A 20955-nucleotide genomic window follows, 5' to 3' on the forward strand; every position below is an offset into this window, starting at 1 on the left:
TGTTTGGTGCATAGATTTTATATAGCCCGCAGGCCTACACTAACTATGATAGCTATTAAGGCCACTTGAAATGGTAAAAGTATAGTCAACATTTATTTGTGGCAATTCAAAGGGAATTATGTATAACTTACTACATTGAAAGTTGTTTTTTTAGATTAATCAGTACCACCAACGTTTTGGTCACTTTATTGGTTAGTGATTAATTCTGCTGTGGCCCATGCACCACTAAGGAGTGTGTGTGTATATGTCAAGTTGCAGTGGATAAATATCAGGGTCAGCAGAGTACGTGTTACACCATGTCAAAAATTGCTTTCTCGATCTTTCGTTAAATCGCCATCGTTAAGCCTAACGCGCGCACCCTTTATGGGGACGACGATGAATATTGCGCAACAGCACGGCGTGTTAACAAAACGTACCACACATTCTGTGGGGCACCCAACGCGATGCAGGTGGAGCACCTGTTTGGGCTGAGCGTCTTCGAGAACTACCTCTACGCCACCAGCATCGACAACAGCAACTCGCCGCAGAACACCACAGTCATCCGGGTCAACCGCTTCAACAGCACCGACTACCAGGTGTTGACACGCGTGGTCAAGGGCGGCGCCCTGCACATCTACCACCGGCGTAGGCAACCCACAGGTGGGTCCCGTCCACCGCTGCCCGTTCGCGGCGTTTGTTTTGCGACACCGACTTTGCAGAGACACCTGGGGGTGGGGGGGGGGGTGACCCCTCCAGTGACCCCCCCAGTGACCCCCCCCTCCACGTTTTTTGCCAGGCTTTAAAGTGACACCGAACCGGGTTCCTCCGCACCATCAGTCTCGGTCATTTGTCAGCGGAAATGTTTTGCAGCGTGTTTATAACTGGCATTATTATTATCATCACCGCCGCCTCATGCACAATTAACCCCTTCTCCCGTTCCGAGACGTCTCTAAGTTGCAGGGTGGGTCCCGTTCACCGCTGAATCTCGGGACACGCAAGCGGTTCAGCGTTAATTTAATTTCGAGAGGCGTAGCGCCGTTTTTTTTTAAGGCATTGTACTCACCGCAGAGAACTGTAGCAACAAGACCACACTCTACAATAGCTGGCACCAAATGTGTACTACACGTCCTCCCGCATAGACTTGTGGGAGCCTCGATACCGATAAATTTATTTTACATGAGAGTACGTCATCAGAATGGGGGAAGGCTTAATACGTCAGTTCAACAAGCGGAGCATAATTCCCAAAGTTCATTTGTGTTTCCTTGTCACCGGGTAAAGCGGTAACAATGCTCGTCCACGTGCGCGTCACGTGCTGTTGGAGACAAGCTGCCCGTTCTCCTTGTCGTGCCCCTCTTTCCCGACAGTACGCAGCCACGCCTGCGCCCCAGACCAGTACGGAAAGCCGGGCGGCTGCTCTGACATTTGCCTGCTGGCCAGCAGTCACAAGACTCGAACGTGCCGCTGCCGCTCGGGATTCAGCCTGGGCAGCGACGGAAAGTCCTGCAAGAGTAAGTCACCCCGCCCGGTTGGACCTACCGAAGTGACTGAGATGAAGGCGTAAAATTACTGTATTCACTAACAATTACAAACTAAACTTGTTTGGCCGCTGACGCTAATCAACCTTGCTCCCCCCGCCACCCCCCGTCCTCCGCACATAACGATACCAAGTAATGCGTGTTTTTGTTATTTTCTGCAGTGTTTTCTAATCGCAATGAAAACACAGCCAGAAATATGACCTTTGCAGAGAGACATTGTGACTGTTCCCGCGGGGGGCGGTCTTGACTTTGTGTTTGGTCCGAGCCTCCTTGGCAATGCGAGCCACATGGCCCAGAAGACAAGTGAGTCGCATAGCTCGGGGTTCAGCTGCACGTGTTGCCCGGGGAATGCGGGTTCAGTCGACTTGCCAGATTTGCAAGCCAGGCAAGTTGACTATGAGGTGGCCGAGGGAACGGCAGCAAGAGCTGGCCAGATACCAAGGGTAGCAAGCCGAGACGTGACATTACCATGTCGTCTGTGGCTTGGTTTTCCAGAGTGCTTGCCGTGGGCATTCTTTAGGCCTTCCTCACTGTTTGTGTTGGGTCTTATCAAGATTAAAGAAACATATGCTGCCAGGGTCTATTGAATCAACAACCATTGTAGGTATGTATTGTGGCGTCTTTGAGCCTGTTACATTTGTACAGGATAGGATACACTTTGTTTTGAGCCCATAACATAACCTTGGCTTATTGCCCATTGTGCATGTGTTCTGAGCCTGATGGAAATTAATGAAGTCACGAAGAAATGATGAGCCAGATGTGCTGAAATGTTTTTTTCATTCCACAATTCCTTGTATCATCACATCCAGCGGCTCGGTATTCTACTCCCCATTGCTCATTATATCAACCTAGTTCTCTGCTCATACATGGCCAATAAAATCTGGATGTGATTGAAATAACACACACAAGACATTCTAAAGAAAGCAATTACATTCCTGGGTACTGCAGACAGAGTGGAGTGATTTATAAGCAGTTAAGGAAATCGTTCATAATGTCTTGTGTGGCTCATTACTTTGTTTCAGAACTTGACTTATACATATGCACACAGATTTAACAACTGGAGTGGGGGATACAAAAAACATCTATCGTTATATTAGCGAATATATATGTTGCAGACTTTATTTTTGAGAAAACGAATCTATTGCCCGTGTAACACCTTTCCACAATTTGAATACGGAATTACTCGAGTAAGTAGTTGTATTGTAGCCTATTATGCAACACCTTTGTCAGTTCCCTATTACTTTATAATTTCTATGCCATCAGACTTAGCACAGAGTTCACAACTGTGAAATAGGGGGGGGGGGTATCTGTGTCTGGGCGCTTTAAGATGCAACGGATGAGGGTGTGCGGTTAGCACGGGACGCATGCTCCGTGGAGTTTGTGTGAAGTATGGCGGAACGTGCGCATGAGGGCTCAACCCGATTCATGACCTCATGCTTTCTTCTGTGGGTTGTTGCACCCTCTACAAGTATATAGGGCTTCATAGAAAATGTGCGGGCGAGGTTGGGTGAGGAGTTTGAATTTGTTGTGGGAGGTTTAGGGGATTGACGGGGAGGTGTTGTAGAGGGCAAGAAAGGAAGCACATTCCTCCCCGACCATATGTATTGTCAGGGTTACAAACGACTAGTGGCTGAATTTAACGCTGCCCTCTTCAAGTGAACCGAAGTGTGCCTGCCTCCCCCATCACCTCCCACTCTTTAGCTTCCCCTTTGTTGTCAGCCTGTTTAACAGTCGCTGAATGAATTTCGATTTAAAGCTTTCGTGACTGCAGGGATTCATCTTCTTGGTTCTTTCGGTAAAGTCACGTAGATTGGAAACAATAGAAATAATAAAATAAAACATAATAAAATAATTCTCACGACGTTTCGGCCACAACGCAAGCAGCCGTCATCAGGTGAAGACCAGGTCTATCGGGGAGACAACATCGTGAGAATTATGTTATTATGTTTTATTTTATTATTTTTATTGTTTCCATTCTACGTGACTTTACCGAAAGAACCAAGAAGAAGTCGCTGAATGTTTCGCTGCACGAGTCCCGAGATTTTTCTTATCTTGGGGCCGTCTCTTTTGCACCCGTAGCATTGCCTTACAAATGTTAATATGCAAAGGAATTAATATAAAATTCAAGCACGCATATAGTAACTGCATAAAAGTTGATATCAGATAGGATTGTTATAATTGCAGTAAAAAACTATGTCGGTTGCAGAATTACATTCACTCGTGGCATAATGTGTTACTTTAATTGCCACCTGCGGTCACAATTCTTTGACAGAATGGTTAAAAGCTCACGATTTGTGAGCATTTCATGCACAGTTGGAAGTGTGTTATATCATGTGTCATTGTAGGCGTAAGGGTGTATATATGCAGTATAAAAATGTCAAATGCAAACCTTTAATCCTACAGCAAAAGGAAAAAAGTAGTTGGGAAATGTATACGATTGCTGCATTCCAATTTTAAATGACTGTTCTGAGCTAAAACTTACATGCTTTTTAAGCGATATTGCATTGAGGATTGCCTATTCCATCCTGAATCTGAACACATGCATAAAACATTCACTTGCAACATAATATATAAATTTAACAATTTGAATGAGGGGCACATTAAAAAACAGGCTGCTGTGAATATTTGGTAAATATTGTTCCACATTTTCAAGCGCATGAATCTGCGTTGATGGTTTCCCAATTAAACAGGAATCACCTTTTGATGGACTCTTACCATCTGGCAATCACCATTACTGCTTGGCATCTGTCAGGTTATAAAATGGCAGTATATACGAATATGCTATATGTTGATACATTTAAAAATACAAAAATGTTCATCTTTCTCCGTCTTTTTTTAGGAAGGTTTAACGAGCCAAAACATCAAGTTCATTTAAGGCATTTGACTAATCTTATCACCCTTCCAGGTTGAATAAAATAAGTACTGCTATGTAGAACATTATCAAAGATGTCTTTGGGGTTTTTTTCCTCGTGGGGAGACTTGTCCCCTCCAAAGCAATGTCGAATTTCCACCGCTTGTGCAAGGCCAACAACAGGGTTAACCATTGCCCCCAATGCTCAATTAAGCAGTGATATGCGGTGACATGAATGTAAAAAACGATTGTGAAGCAATAAACCATTTCAGCGTTCCTCAACCATCGCAACTGTTGAAACTATCACACCATCACTCTTCTAGCGCTACTACTATGGTTACCGGTCCCATGAACTTCAGCCCCTTCACTCCTCCACTCATGCCCGAGGACTATAGTTCACCAAAGTGACCGGTCTGTCTTCTTTCAACATGTTCTATACTGCAGAACAAAGCATTCTTCTTCTTTTCTCACACTGCCGGACTTTGGAAATTTGTTTCAATTGTCTCCTTTTCTCCCAAGCTCTTATTATAACCTTGCTCAATTCAAGAAATGCCCGAACTTTTACCCATTATGTATTCATCTTATCTTCAATAGCGCTACTCATTGCTGGCCACTTTTAATTTTGGTCCTTTTGGTCCTGATCTCGGAAACTGTGATGAGTAAAAAGAAGTATCTGCAATAGATGTCATGGTGTGCCGAGCTTCGCAAGTGCTGCGTGTTGCGAGATGTTAACTACCTCGTTTGCTATACATGAGGTCATGGGATCGATCCCGACCCTTGACGCCTGTATATTTGGAGTTTGCAAGTCTCTCTCTCCCCATGGTCACGTGGATTTTTTGCAGGGTTCTCCACATTTAGAATCTACATCGCTTGTTTAGAATACTTGACTGCTATAAATTTCTACGCGATAAGCCACTTCATCGAACTATAATTTGTTATAGCCAGGTCGCTTCTGAGAAAAGAGCTATATAGCTCAGTGGGCCTTGCCTGATAAAATGAAAATAGTTTAATTATGTGCTGTGCATAACCCATCTGTGCCTTCTCGGACGTGTGTGTGTGTGCGTGCGTGCGTCCGTCCGTGTGTGCGTGCGTCCATGTGTGTGTGTGCGTGTGTGTGTGCGTGTGTGTGCGTGCGTGTGTGTGTGCGTCCCGTGTGTGTGCGTCCGTGTGTGTGCGCGTGTGTGTGCGCGCGTGTGTGTGTGTGCGCGTGTGTGTGTGCGCGCGTGTGTGTGTGTGTGCGTGCAGAGCCCGACCACGAGCTCTTCCTCTTGTATGGCAAGGGCCGCCCGGGCATCATCCGCGGCATGGATGTGACGGGGCGAGTGCAGGACGAGTTCATGATCCCCATCGAGAACCTCGTGAACCCTCGCGCCGTTGACTTCCACGCCGAGACCGGATACGTCTACTTTGCCGACACCACCAATTTCCTCGTGGCGCGGCAGAAGATTGACGGCACAGAGCGGGAGACTATCCTTAAAACCAGTACGTAGAATTTTTACTCTTAGGTTTTTTTCGGTAATGAATCCTTACAGTCAGGAAAGCTTCACGAAAGCTTCAAACGTAAAATGTTTGTTTGTATTGTATGTATGCGTGTTGTTATATTATATTTGCACCGTACGTAGCCAACTGTGCTAATCGGAGGTGCGGGTGGGGGGGACGACAAACTAAACACAAAAATCAGTTCTAAAGAAATGAATTCTCAATGTAGATGTGAAAGTATGCATAGCTCCAGTGGCTTCTAATATCGGAAGGGGGAGCATTCCAGACGGCCGCAGAAGCGCGCATCTGAAAGCGCGCGATGTATATTTACTTGTACATTTATTACAAATACGCATTCGTGTTGGCAGTATGAATAGTCTTGTGAATTCCATTTAGCTTCCAACTGGAAGGTTGAGCATTAAATTTCCAGTCGGGGTCAGTTTAGCCCAGCATCCTTCAAGGCTTGATACAATTAACACATTCCTGCGGAGGGAGCTGGTAGGAACGTTGGGTTGCTCGGTCAATGGCCAGGGTCAACGGCGGCGTGGTGTATTCTGCAAATATGGCCGACTGTGAGGGCGGGCACAAGCCGGCGTGACTAGGTTAAACGTTGAGTTTTATAAGGGCACCACGGGGTGACCAGCCCCTCCCCACCCAGCCCCACCCCTTCCACCCCCTCACCCAGGCCCACCCTGCCCACCCAGCCCCTCCCCACCCTCCCTAACCAGCCCCTCCCCACCCTCCCCTCTCCACTCAGCCCCACCCCTTCCATTTTTGGATGCACGACGGATAGACAAAATAATCCCCTGTGGGCTGGTGTAACCAGGAGGTTCCTACCAGTATTACCATTTAATCTCGAGGTCACCAAAGAACGTCATCACTCGACCTAGAGTGTCATGCAAGAATCGTGCTTTTTTGAGCAGGTAGACTTTTAAATTTGTCTTCAATATAGCAGTCAAATGACGTGAGCTTGCATATTTATAATTGGTTTTGTCATACGATGATTGTCAATCACTTTAATCTGGTTATTCGTGCACAGATAGAAAATTGTAACCCTCTTGAGAGCGAAAAAGACGATTCCGCTGACGTTTTGTTACCAGTGGTGTGTTTTCACGGAAGGGTGAGATTTTCTCCCGCAACACTTGTAATTTTATGTCGAGCCATATCCAATACTGAAACCTGTAACACGAAATCATTGCTAATCTGCTTCACTCACAATTGACATTCAGAGAACTGTGCAGAAAAGCCATCAAATATTCAACAAATAAAAAAATTCTACCCCACAAAGCACGCTAAGACGATATAAATTTAACCTAAGCAGATTTGCAAAATCGACCTTCCACACAGATTGCAAAGATCCACTGTTCTGTGATGGTGGCATAAATGCCAAAGGCTTATCGAGCCGAGCAATGCAAGTTGCGCAATTATGTTCTTGGATTAACACTTTACGCACTTCCTTCGACAACACGTGTGTTGATGCCAACACACATCTTCCTTTGCCTGATGCCAGACAGGGTACAATTTTGTGGCATATGCTGCCATTGCTTAAGTGCACCACACGCTAAAATGTCCCTTAAGAAATGTGGGGCTTTCCACACTGCTAATCATAAGCGTGTGGCTGGCTTCTAATGAAAGCTGGTACAGGGTGTACAGGTGGAATCATTAATTTTGGAGCAGCAGGAGTTATTCAGCCTCTCTGTCTGCTGTCGGATTTTACTCCTTCCTTGGGTCTGCCAGTGATCTATGAGTCACTTCCTATGGCCCCAAGATTTTAAATCCCAGTTCCCTGTTGTGCCTAAAGTCTGCTTGAATTGCCAAAATCCTGCTGAACTTTTCACTTCTTTCACTTTTTTCTTGTTTTTGGCTCAGGCTGGTTCTGGCTTGATACTATAATCTGAAAAAAAAAACACGTAAAAAATAGACCTCCCCCCCCCAACTCCCATCCCTCCAAAAGAAATGTCGACATCAATTGCATCGTTTAAATGAGTCGCGCTAGACCGACTTTCACATTGAAATCATTAGCTCGATGTCACAGTTGAACACTTTGGGCTCGCAATTACTCTTTTTACCAATCAACATTATAGCCGAAGGTTGCATATTTTATTCCTTTATTTAGAGGTCTTTTTGTATTTTCATTCCTAAACATCTATTTCAAACATTAATTGATATTCTGATAATAATTATTACTTCACATATTTTTTTATATTATAACAATGACTGTTTAAAACTATATTATTAATACCGCAATATGTGGCTATACGTTTGGCATCGCTTGACACCATTAAACTGAATCGATATATTCTAAAATTGTCGTTTTTAAATTATTACAGATGTTTTATTTCATACAGCGAAAGAGACAAGTTATTACAACAACAATTTTAAACGTTTGCAACGATGTGCTTATGTCTAAACAGACAAACAAAAAGTGTTCTCTGTTAGGTATTGAGATCCAATAAATCTGTATTGAATACATAGAACATGTCCATTCACACATTCAGGCTCACGTCTTCTTTGCTCCCATGTGGTTCACAATGTGAGTACAAATCATTGACCTCCTGCATACCAGGCAGGCAAGCAAGTTATCATCTCGCGTGATAACATGATGATTTACCATTCCCACCAGCACTCGGGGCAACGCTCCATGGAGCTAGTAGGTAGCACTACGCCTATTGTATCCTGCGCCTTGTTGGTTTACCCTTGCAGACATTAACAATGTGGAAGGCATTGCCGTGGACTGGATGGGCTACAATCTCTACTGGACCGACGATGGTCTGAAGACCATCAATGTAGCTCGTTTGGAGAAGGCCTCGCAGGCACGGAGAACACTCATTGAGGGGAACATGACTCATCCACGGGCCATCGCTGTCGATCCTGTGCACGGGTAAATTGCGCATTGTGTGTCTGTTCGTATTAACTTGACGTCAGGATCCCACCCCCCCCCCCCCCCCCCGCCGCGTTTGGGGATTCGCAATAGCTCCGTTGAACCTTGAGATGGCAAATGATTCCTGTCGCCTTATGCAGGGTGTATTCATCAAGTGCAAATGAAAGCAGTGTAGCTACTTTTGAGCTTCCCCGATGGTACTACCGTTCTATATTTCGGGACAGTTTGTTGTCACAGTGAAGGTTTTCAAAAGATACATATTCGCTTTGAATGTCACATTTTAATTATGCATGATATTTGAGCATGATTATAGGTTGCAGCGGTAGCCTATTGGTCAAAGCACTGTAAACACGGTGACCTGAGTTTGATCCCTGAACAAGGCTAATATCAGTGGCAAGTGATATCCGAACCCCCAATTTGCAATGAACCAGCAATGAGCTGTTTACAATGTCTCATTATTATTATTATTTTTGACGGCAAAACCAAAATACAGAAATATCTCAACTGACAACCGTTTGCCTGGTCTATACTTAAACGTGTTTGAGTACAGATTCATGTACTGGACTGACTGGGAGGAGGACCCTAAGGGCACCAAGCGAGGGAAAATTGAGCACGCCTGGATGGACGGCACCCACCGCTCTATCTTCGTCTCCTCCAAGACGGTGCTGTGGCCCAATGGCTTGTCGCTCGATATCCCCAATGGCATTCTCTACTGGTGTGACGCCTACTTCGACCAAATTGAACGCATTAAGCTGGATGGGACCGAACGCAAGGTGAGTCGGCAGTTCCCACGCAGCCGCGATTGAGGCTCGGGTGAGGCGTGTGGAGGCACAGAGTCGGCGCCACGGTGACGAGATGTTAACTCCCTTGCCTGGTATACAGGAGGCCATGGGTTTGCTCCCAACCCTGATGCCTGCATATTTGGAGTTTGCATATTTTCTCCGTGGTCAAGTGAATTTTTCTACAGGTCCTCCGTTTTTTAAATCCTTTATATTAAGTTCGCTTGCTTGCTTGCTTGCGTGCTTGCTTACGACCGTGCAAATCTTTCGGTCGTTTTTTAACCCACTTTCCTGTGATCCAATTGAGCTGACATTTTCCACACAGACTCGTTGTGCCAGACAATTAATGTTCGTGAAAAAAAATTCCCAAAATATTACACTTTTTATGCAAAAAAAAAATATTTTACATATATTCAAAAGAACTCACTCTTGGCTACGGCTGAACGTCACAGTATAAGAGCCCAGAGCGTAACCCCTCCACAGGCCGTGGCGGAGTAGCGCAGTTGGTAGCGCCCTCGCTTCCCATGCCAAAGGTCGCGGGATCGATCCCCGCGTCCTCCACAGGCGAATATATTTTTTAATCCTTTATATTAAGTTCGCTGCCACGCATATAAAGGATTTATAGTGAAAAACTTTGTTTTTACGGGTTATACTTATTTCCCCTCCACATTTAGAAACACGCATTTAGAGTAGTTGGCTGCTATACATTTATACGTGATAAGCCACTTCATTGAGGCATCGTTTGTGCCAAGGTCGCCTCTGAAAAATAGCTCAATAGCTAAGTGGGCCTTACTTGGTAAAAAAAAAAATGCTAATAGTTTTATAGTGTCGCAGTTCCTCAGCTGCGTGTGCATACACATGCACATTCAGTATTATTTACCTTTAGAAATGCAACCTGAAATGAATGTAAGCGTGGAATGATTTGAATATTTAATGTATTTCTCGTAATGTAAAAAAAAAGTATGAATTATTTCAAGAGTTTTCTTTGCCTTTTGTAAAAAATAACGGATGCCTGGATGAATGTGGGTTTAAATGTTCGGCAATTTTCGTATTTTATTAGACGCGTGATGATTCACTGCCACCACCCCGCTAACAGTGATCTGATAAATCGTGATAATTTTCACTGATGGTTCGATTGGTCTATAGTGTACCCCTTTCTTCACAATATCATATCATTTTCAGACACTAATGTTCATATGCAATGGTGGTGTTATTTTTTTATGTGCTTGTGCATCACTGCCAACATAGCAGCATCGGCAACTATTTTGTTTTATGTTTGAAGTAGGATGAGTTAAAGTTAGGCCAACAGAATCCTCTCTTTTGCATGTTGCCTTGACACATTTAGTTTAATGTTTCGGTTCACTCTTAACTTCACATGTTATTATTGTATAGGCACATCACTTTATCCACTTACATTATTTCAACTCTACTCAGATTGTTTTGACTATTCCTTGTGTAAACAATTATTGACATGTTTGTGAAACTTGTAATTATGTGATCATATCACAGAGAGGCCCTGCTAGATCTGGTTCTCTACCATCGGTGCGAATGAAGTTCTACATAATACGTAATATGGGGTTAACCAAGTATACCACGTGACCACCCTGGATTCTCAATATATTTGGTTTTGGTTTGGTGTATTATAGGTGTCTTGGTTTATGAGTCATTTAGTGATTTTTACATAAATGTGTTAGATTAAACTATATTAAACTGATATAAAAAGTAACGAAAATATTAAAGCCATAAGCCACATGATCGATTTTTTTTGCAAATATAATCTTTCAAGAGACCTCTTTTTAATTTGTGGGCTTATCTCTGGAGATAATATTTAGACTTTAGTGAAACCTGCTGTCTATGTTGAGTACTAGCCACATTGATTGTTTTAATTTGCAATATGCACGTAACTTAATGAACCAGTGTCCTCTTGCACATACTGGGTGCATGGCCCTTCTGTAGCCACGGTCTTAATATGTCTCCAGCGAATGTGTTATGTAACCTTGTTTTTCCCTCTTGGTGTCCAGGCAGCTCTCTGCTTGGCCCATTTTGAAAGCGATATAACGTGGTAATGGTTAAAACTAAATACGTGTGACCCTTCTAGTACAGTGTGACTTTTGGAGGCAGTGTGTTCCACACTCAGGGTAGCCGGGTTACATGTAAATTAACTGAACTCTAGCACTTGTATTATGTGTAGCTTAGGTAATGGTGTTTATTACGCACAGTCTATGTTATTACTTTGCACAATGAGTGTTAAAGGAGTGTCAGAGGCCACATCAAAGGTGATATTCATACAGCGAAAACAACTATGGTGGCCCACGCAGTGAACTTACTTTATACAGTTGGGCTTGGTGTACTTCTTTTTAAGTGAGTCTTTAAACAGAATTTGATTTATCTCGAAAAACTGGATTAGGAAACAATGAAAGTCACCCAGTATTGCCTTTCAATTGACAAATGCAGCCGTTTCAGTAAAATGGCATGTTTCCAAAGGAGCGTGTTCACACCTTGACGTTCAACTCATGTCGATCATTAGAATTCAGAAATACAGGGTGATGAGCCCAAAACAAAAGTAGTTGTATCTTTGAATGAATATTTTTTTTAGCTATGGGAGGGAATTTAAGAATCCAAATGAAACCCATGCAGAACAAGGGGGGGGGGGGGGCGAACATATTAACTCCACACAGAAACTAGGTGCCTAAGTTGGGCATTTAACCCAGGAACTTCTTTCTATGGGGCACGAGTTTTACCATGCCGCCCAAAATGTATTGCAATTATGTGCAATATGCAGCTGTATGTTCACTGGACCATGCTGTGTTTTTGAATCTTGCTTTTCCTGTCTTAATGGCTCATTTCTTCCAAGAAAAAGGCACAGTTCTGCATAGTTTGTTGCTGTTGAAAATAAACTTTACATTAATTTTATTTGTAGTTGCAATGCGTGGGAAATTGCAGCAATCTTGAATGACGTAATCGAAAATTGTGCACTTGCCAATAACACACCACTTGTCTTCTTCAAGTTTTGTGTGACATTTACTTGTTAGTCCATTTCATTTTTTAAAAAGCGATGGTTATTCATTTTCTTAATGATAATAATTTATTTATTTTCAAAATGATCAAATAAATAATTAGCATCAATAAATTGTCTCCTTGCTTCCAAATGAGATTCTACATCTCAACTAACCTTATCCTCTACAAGGAAGGTACCAATTATATGCATGGCTTTTAACTGTATTACAGAAGCGTATGACCTTTTATGAACAAATAGGGTTTTCCATGCATCCTATATTCGCATCACTAAGTGTTTCACGTAAATGTAAAAAGAAAAATGCCATTTGCTTTCTCTGGCCGTTAGTTGGCTGCTCATGCACATCTTACTGCATGCTTGATGGAGAAGTCTGGAATAGTAACTCTCAAAATGCTTTTATCTTTAAAAAAAATCGATATGCATTTATCCAGGAATTTTTTAATACTTCAACTACATATATATTTTTTAATTGGTCGTAGTAGATGGTCTTTTTTTCTTGTTAATGTTATGGGCCTCGTGCATTTATTTTGTTACCATAATTTAACAATTTTTTGGCAAAAATATGCTATCGATGTGTTTTTTTCTTGTTAATGTTATGGGCATTTTGCATTTTTTATACATAATTTAACCACCTTTTGCCAAAAAGATCACTCCATTTTTGCATAAAAATTGTCCATATTCCACATTTTTTAACTTGTGTGGACCATAAATGTTGGTGGAATGCACCCATGGCAATACCACTAAAGCTAAAATTTCACAATGGTCCAAAGCGAGAGCAGGTTTTGGGGGGAAGGTCTCTCGTGTTACAGAGGGTTTCCGCCATCGTGTGGAATGGCATAAATAATGCTTGGCGCGGCATGACTTGTGTGGGTAGTGTTGAGAGGGCAGAGTGACCCATTCTTCCCTAATTTACACGCGTGTTTTTGTTGGATTCGTTTGGAAATTTCTTGGTGGAATTTCAACACAAAATTTTGATTGAGGTTTTTCGGTGCTCTAAAGTTGCCAGATTGTCGACAACACATGCACAGGAAGAAAATAAAACTGAGCATCGAGACAAAAAAGAAGACAAAGAATGGCAACGATGTTCATAACGACAAAGTAGCTGATTATTGTGGCAATTATGATGATGTTATTACCGCTTTTGCTGCTACCATTGTTGCTTTTTGTTGCTGCTGTTGACTACGATGAAGGAAATGCAGAAGACGATATAGTTTCCTGAGAAGGCATAATTGAGTCCTAAGACTCATTTTTAAGATGGCTATGCATGAGGAGGCTTACTCCAGTGTCCAGAAAAAAACTTTTCTTATTGGGAAATAACACCCAAACGTCGACACGAAGAGCTTCAAAAATCTAATTGCTCTACTGTCTTCTGGTGGCCATTTCACTGCCGAGTGGCTTTCGGATATTCGTTAATGTCCACTTTATCCATCGATCCTTGCCTCCAGAGTTATGGAATGCAAGTGTGAAGCGCATGCCCGCCCTCAGTCTTTGGCAACTTAGCTGAGAACAAAACCTCCACTGCACATGAGAACCCGGTTTAGTCACAGCCAGCTGCTTGGATTGGAGTCCAGGTTCTCAGCTGTGCCATCTCAATACTCTGACCTCTGAGCCACCTGGCCACCTGGAGCAAGACTGTTGAAACATTTGACAAATGTCTTCACCTGACATTTGCTCGGTTCTCCCATCTGTAAATTATTTCACCCCATTAAGTTCATAAGCACTATATATCACTTATGGTGGGGGAATTGTGGGTGCTCTAAGTCTCGTAGTTCATTTATAAAGCATGTAAGATGAGAAAGAACATCCTCTAAATTTCACTCGGGCAGTGATAGACTACCCTATGCTCGTACATCGTAATATTGGTGGGAGTTTAAGGTTTAAGTGGGAAAATAATGACTTTGTCTTCCAAAGGAGATTTGGCTCGTTGACTTTAGCTTGAGGTTAATCTGTAGTCCTTCCATGTGTGACATGTCCCTCATTAAAGAGCCAACTTGTTGATAAAAACTGGTTCGTGACAATTCACAGCCCTTGCAGGTATGACGTGTCACTTGTTAAACATCTGACTTGTTGGTGCCACCTCACTAATGCAAATCCCTGGCATGTGTGGATTGCCAATGCCGACTCGGAATATTGTGCAAGTACTTTCAATAAGGTGCGACATTCCGAGCTAATATTTGTCTCTTCTTGGTTCTTTCGGTAAAGTCACGTAGAAGGGAAGTAATAAAATAATAAAAATAAAACATAATAAAATAATTCTCACGACGTTTCGGCCACAACGCAAGTAGCCATCCTCAGGTGAAACCAGGTCTGTCGCCTCGACAGACCTGGTTTCACCTGAGGACGGCTACTTGCGTTGTGACTTTACCGAAAGAACCAAGAAGATGAATCCCTGCAGTCACGAAAGCTTTAAATCGAAATATTTGTCTCATTCAAAATGCTTAGCACATCTGGAGTGAAAGGTTAATCTACAGTCGAGGAAGGTGTTATTTTAGACCAATAAAGTAGGCACAGCCTCTGCATTCTAATGTGGTGCTGGAACAATGATTATTAGTTTAATTTCAACCTCTCCTCTTATTATCTTTTGCCCCCCATGCACTACAGATTTACCGTGACATAGTGGCCCAGTCGAGTATCTTGTTACAACACATATTGAACGTGCTGTTATGGAAGCACATTCATGTTGATTGAAAATGTAGGCCATGAAACTTTAAAATACGATTTTATCCTTTAAAATAAATACAACTTCTCAACATAGGCAATCTACAATCACATCCTCAACTGTGCAATAATATGCATCTGATTACATTACGTGGAGAAGCACTTAAACCTTCCAACCGCGAGCACAAGTGTGTATAAGTACCCATCAAGTAGGATTTCTTCAAGCTCTCTTAAACACATCCACAGTGTGAGGTGTGCTCTGCAATCATTGTCTGGGTTCTACATCCAAATGAAAGCCAAGTGAAGTGGTCAGTCGTAGAGAGAAAATTGGTACGAAAAATAAATCCATCAAGGATGTTCTAAGCATGTTTTCTTCCCTAATGGGTTTGAGCAATGTACGTGGACACATTGCAAGAAAATTGTGTGCAACTCTGCAAAATTGGCCACTGAGGTTTGCACATTCTCTTTCACTTTGAATATGAAGGGTAATCCTACGCATTGCGGGAAAATTATATTTGCTACTCTGTACCTTGAGTATTGGTTGATGTGAATATATGTTACAATCAATGAGAGCAAATACGTACATGTTGTGTCTACATGTCGAATGCAGATTTTTCTGTTGAGCCGCGCCGAGAATAGCATGCATTGTACCAGTGAGCTATGATAGAATCGAGATTTGATTGTCAATTTGGCAATTAAAATGTTTCTGTGTTGGTTAACTTTCGCAATTAATAAGTTGAATTCAGTATAAACTGGAGTTGTTTTTTTTGTTCGCTTGAGATTAACAACATTTCAATATTTTATCCAACTGGCTTTCTTCCATAAATAAAGAAGTCTTTGGTAAGACAGTTTTAAATGTATGGGAAATTATGGGCATGACTACGGTAATCATTATCAGGGAATGAGGTGATAGTGGGGATGATGATAATTTACCAAAAGTGTAATAAATGTATATGTATATCGATGTGTATGTATAAAAGAGAGAGAGAGAGAGAGAACATTTCCACATTTGGTATAGATTTTGAAACATTCGGAAATGGTGCCAAATTAAATATTGCCGATTTCTGTAGACCATGTCGATTAATTTAAACCACAAGGGGGACAAAAAAAAACTCAGGAGGACTTTCTTCACGTGTGCCAGCAGTGCCAAGTCTGGTGATCTCAGAGGTCTGGTTTTAAATTCCATCCTGAAAGTCTTGACAGAGGACATTTATTTTTGTTAAAGAATGGTTCTTTGACATGGTTTTCTTCACCGAATCCACGCTAGCAGAGACATCCCTGACAGTAAAAGCCTTCGAGTGGGGATGCCTCCATCGATCTCACGTCGGTTGACGTAATGACCTGAGGTTGCCCAAGTCTTCAGTTTAAAGCTCTTGATTAATTAATTTGTGATGGAGTTTGACTGAAAGCCTTCAACTTTCTTCTCAGTCACATGTATCCACATTCCTACTTTTACCCACCATACCAGTCCCATTCAAAGGCAAACATCCCCCATTTAGCCTTCACAGACTATTGGGGATAGTGCTGTTTGCGAGCACCTATGAAAGCTGGCAGAACACACGAGAGGGGGTGGTTGGGCCAGCACCACGCCCGGCCGTCTTTGTCTCCTGAGTGGCGATGTTTACACGTCACACCAGGTACTCATTTGAGGCCGAGTCGACCTAGAGGAGGCCCAGAACCGATTCAGATAATCTTCATTAGTGTTGGCTGTGAGCGGGAATCGAACTCGGGTCACTGGGTTTGTAGCGTAGCGCGCTGACCGCTGCACTACTGCTCCCCAGACGGATCCGCATACATTTTTTTTTATGGCTGTTATAACCATGTCTCCTCCTGTCCACTATAAACATGGCTACTTTTGGAACCAGGCCAATGCATTATTGATGGACACGTGTACCAAATACATTTGCGGATTCTGGGAAAATATAGATTTTTTTTGTCGCAAGAATTCTCATTATACTTTCTGTAGCATATTCTCAAATGGGTTTAGGAGGCATCGTATTCTCATGTGAACCAATTAACATTGCAAATATGTGTTGGTTCAATTAATCTGCCAGTCTGCATAAATTAAAATATAATTTCACTGACATCCAGCCTCCAACATTTTCATACAATTGCTCATTCTAAATACTGTCTTTATTTCATGTTTGTAACCAAATACCTCAGAGACCATATGCAAATTAAATGAACCTTTTATCTTTTTTGCAATATTATAATAAAAATGTTAGTGAAATATTATTTTGAAGCTTGTAATGAGTAAACAACAGTTTGTTTATTGTATTCGCTGTTGTCTCATACTTATCATTAGACCATTAATTTGAATAAATGAATTTTATTTGTTCTATTGAGCTGTAAAATCTAACGTTGTAAAAGCTTTTCTCAAAGGCATGGTACTCTTTGTGGAAATGGCAAATCACATATATTGTTTTTTTAAAGATGAACCGATCCAATGTTGGATGTTGAAATGCACGTTGCTCTGAGGCTACTGCTCAAATTGATGCTGTACATCCATTCTCTCCAAACAACCTTCTCACAGGTTTTCAAAACTCGCGAGTGCTTGGCTCATTGCCCTGCGCATGTACACTCTTTACATTTCACAAACCTTGTATAAGCAGCATGGTCAACCCAAACCAAGGTTGGAAATGACGTAACTTAGTCGGTCGAACCACAACCACCTTATTTTTGCATTCGCCGTTGTTTGCCCGGTGCCATAGGTATCATTTGCCGGTGTGGTATTTGCTGTTGCTACGTGTGTGTGCGCGCACGCTACTGCTATTGAGAACAAACAAGTCCTGTTTACTATCGATTTGGTGGCTTTACTAGTCGGCTGGGGTTTAAGCTAAATATCAGTGGAGGAACAGAAAGTGTCACAGTTTGTTTCTAAAAGCTGCCCTAGATTCACGAGTGCTATTGCGTGTGCAACCGTTAAAGGCACTTATATTCAATGATTGCAGAGAAAATTGGAGCAATCCATTTTCGTTGGGCTTTTAGTATTGATTGGCCGTATTCCCCCCACGCCCACCCACCAACCGCCTGTTAGAGAAGCTCCTAGTTTGATTACGTTTTTTTTGTAAAGACCATCTGGGAACATTTGTTATTGCGCATTGTTACTTGGGAAAATGCGCAGATGTCACTGCTGAAACACAGTAGCTATACGTACACAACATTGTCCATAGGTGTTACATTAGTGGTGAGTCACGTTTAGCGGTTGATTATAATAAAGAGCCATGATCAATCCACTGCTGAATGAAGACCTCCCCATGTCACCATTCCTCATGGTCTTAGAACTGCATAGTTCCTGTGCACACGAGCCAATCTTCTTGTGAATCGTGGCTGCCCTCTGGGGCGTGTGGCCGTTTTGTCACCAGTCTTTTTAATCGGCAATAGGCTCTTATAAAGATATGCATCCTGCCCACACCCACTGATTTTTATCAACAGTCAACATGATCGACTGTTCACAGCTCCGATTAGAACAGTTGGCTACGTACTGTGCAAAAGAAGTTAAACATACATACGTGATTTCTCTAATATGCATTGTCCTCTGAATCGTGTATTCCTCTCCCTGTCTCTGTGTAATTCCCAGCGTACATGCATCCATGCTCGTGTGTACTTTTTCGAATTTTGTCAATTTTCTTTGTCAGTGCCCGTGTTTCTGATCCATTTGCCATAACAGACAATGAATAGCTGAAGTATGAACTATCATAGATTCGCTGGCAGCATAGTCATTATAACAACCAATAGAAATGGATTACATGGAATGATTTAAGAACTTAAAGAATGCTGCAGATTTAAAGTTGAGATAAATATGAGAAAAATAAAAGTTATTCTGTGAACAAAAGAAAACGAATGTTTTAAGGGACACAACTGCAAAACACACTGGAGCATACGTGTATATACATAACTCATTTATTGAAGGCAGACTCGGTTGAAAATGACCACATAGAGGTTGGTTGAGAGCAGGTTGGAGTGCTTTTGGAAAACCACATCTAAAAACAAAACAAAAAACTTTCAGGTTTACATACCTACTGATGTTGTAATTGCATTGTACCTGCTCATTTTATCCTGTTGTCATTTACACTTGGAATTAGGTGGTCTACGATGGGCAGGAGCTGAGCCATCCGTTTGGCCTGACCCACCATGGCCACAACATCTTCTGGACCGAATACCGCCTGGGCACCGTGTACCGCTACGACACCATCAGCCGCAACACCACCGTACTGCGCAACGAGCGACCGCCCATCTTCGAAATCCGCACCTATGACCGCGAGCAGCAAAAATGTGAGGCTCTTTCTTCACGGCAGGCACCAATAATGTGGAACAATGACTGTTAAAATTTCGATTTAATGCTTTCGTGACTGCAGGGATTCATCTTCTTGGTTCTTTCGGTAAAGTCACGTAGAAGGGAAGTAATACAATAATAAAAAATAAAACATAATAAAATAATTTTCACGACGTTTCGGCCACAACGCAAGCAGCCGTCCTCGGGTGAAGAACAGGTCTGTCGGGGAGACAGCGGTGCGTTGTGGCCGAAACGTCGTGAGAATTATTTTATTATGTTTTGTTTTTATTATTTTATTACTTCCCTTCTACGTGACTTTACCGAAAGAAGCAAAAAAATGACGGCTTGGCTTGAATTTTGTGAGATTCCAGATGTTAAATGTCATCGCGTGGGTTTTGTTAATTTTTGCATTTTGAACTTTTGATCGTCGAGGAAATATGGTTGCTACAGCTGAGACATGTGCTTAGCAAAAAGGGAACACTTTCTCCCAGAGGTCGGGATTTGGTCATGTCAGCATGTTCTGAAAGTCATTATGCGGTTAGTGGTTCCACTTTTTTAGATATGGCTCTCGGCTGATCCGTTTGAATCAACTATGAGCGTCAAGCATTAGGTTGTATAAGACCATTGGCGATTAGGTCAGAAAACATCATAACAGGTTAATAATGCCTCTTACTATGAATATAACCATGATATGAGTATTTTCTTTGTTAGTCGTATGCATCTCAACACTAGAATGAATGAACAAAACAAATTAAAAAAACCAACGTGTTTCCTTAATGCTATTTTCACAAGACAAACGTTGGCATACAGATGATAGATTAACAAAATTTGTTCTAATTAGTTAATTATCTACAGGTGCACTGTAGAAGCAAGTGCTCTGGGTCATCATAATCACAGGACCCAGGTGCATTGACTGCTTGCCTGCAATGATTGATTCGATAGAGGTCATGCAGTTCAACAGTATTGCTGATGCTGCCACATTTATTTTCTGTTAATCGAGTAATATTTTAATTGGCTGATTTGAGCCACTGTAATAAAGTATGTAAGTCAGATTTTAAATTGATTCATGCTTGTGTTTGATTAATTAGCTGCTGCCTACTGCTGAAGTAAAATTTAAAAAAACGAGTTAACCGTTTTCACATTGTATATGTCTAGCTCACATCTTTGCCAGCCCTGGATTAAAGTGCGTTGTTATGGCAATCCGTGGCTGTTGTCACTTGCCAAGGCCCAGTGGTGGCCTTTTACCTTAGATTTCAGAGAGTGGCTTCCCCGTCTGTGACATGCAAATTTCTCAAAGAGCCTCTTTGAGTAAAGTATACTGAATCCAGTGTCAAGAGTTCCCAGTGAATTTCGAACTCAGCAGTCCAGACGTGACACAAATAACAGCCTCAACATTCATTAGGACATATTTCTTTTCCCAGTCAATCCCGTGCCGTAAGGATAGTTGGCTAAAATGTACTATTTTGGTGGGGTTGAGTCGCTAGGTATTTTTTTTACTTCC

The 20955-nt window shown here is 42.1% G+C and overlaps 1 protein-coding gene across 6 annotated transcripts in view; it reads left to right on the plus strand.

Moving 5' to 3' along the window:
* The window catches only part of LRP1 (LDL receptor related protein 1), a 308287-nt gene that overhangs the window by 148512 nt on the left and 138820 nt on the right, over positions 1 to 20955 (plus strand). For all 6 annotated transcript variants that reach the window (XM_061554630.1, XM_061554632.1, XM_061554633.1 and 3 more), the window contains 6 exons: positions 450 to 639; positions 1344 to 1487; positions 5611 to 5847; positions 8548 to 8725; positions 9276 to 9498; positions 19264 to 19453. In XM_061554630.1, the coding sequence (XP_061410614.1) occupies positions 450 to 639; positions 1344 to 1487; positions 5611 to 5847; positions 8548 to 8725; positions 9276 to 9498; positions 19264 to 19453 (1162 nt within the window). The remainder of the gene's footprint in view (positions 1 to 449; positions 640 to 1343; positions 1488 to 5610; positions 5848 to 8547; positions 8726 to 9275; positions 9499 to 19263; positions 19454 to 20955) is intronic.

Source organism: Lethenteron reissneri, chromosome 20, assembly GCF_015708825.2.
Source record: "Lethenteron reissneri isolate LAM-NWPU_2019-01 chromosome 20, ASM1570882v1, whole genome shotgun sequence".
In the NCBI taxonomy this organism is placed as follows: Eukaryota; Metazoa; Chordata; class Hyperoartia; order Petromyzontiformes; family Petromyzontidae; genus Lethenteron; species Lethenteron reissneri.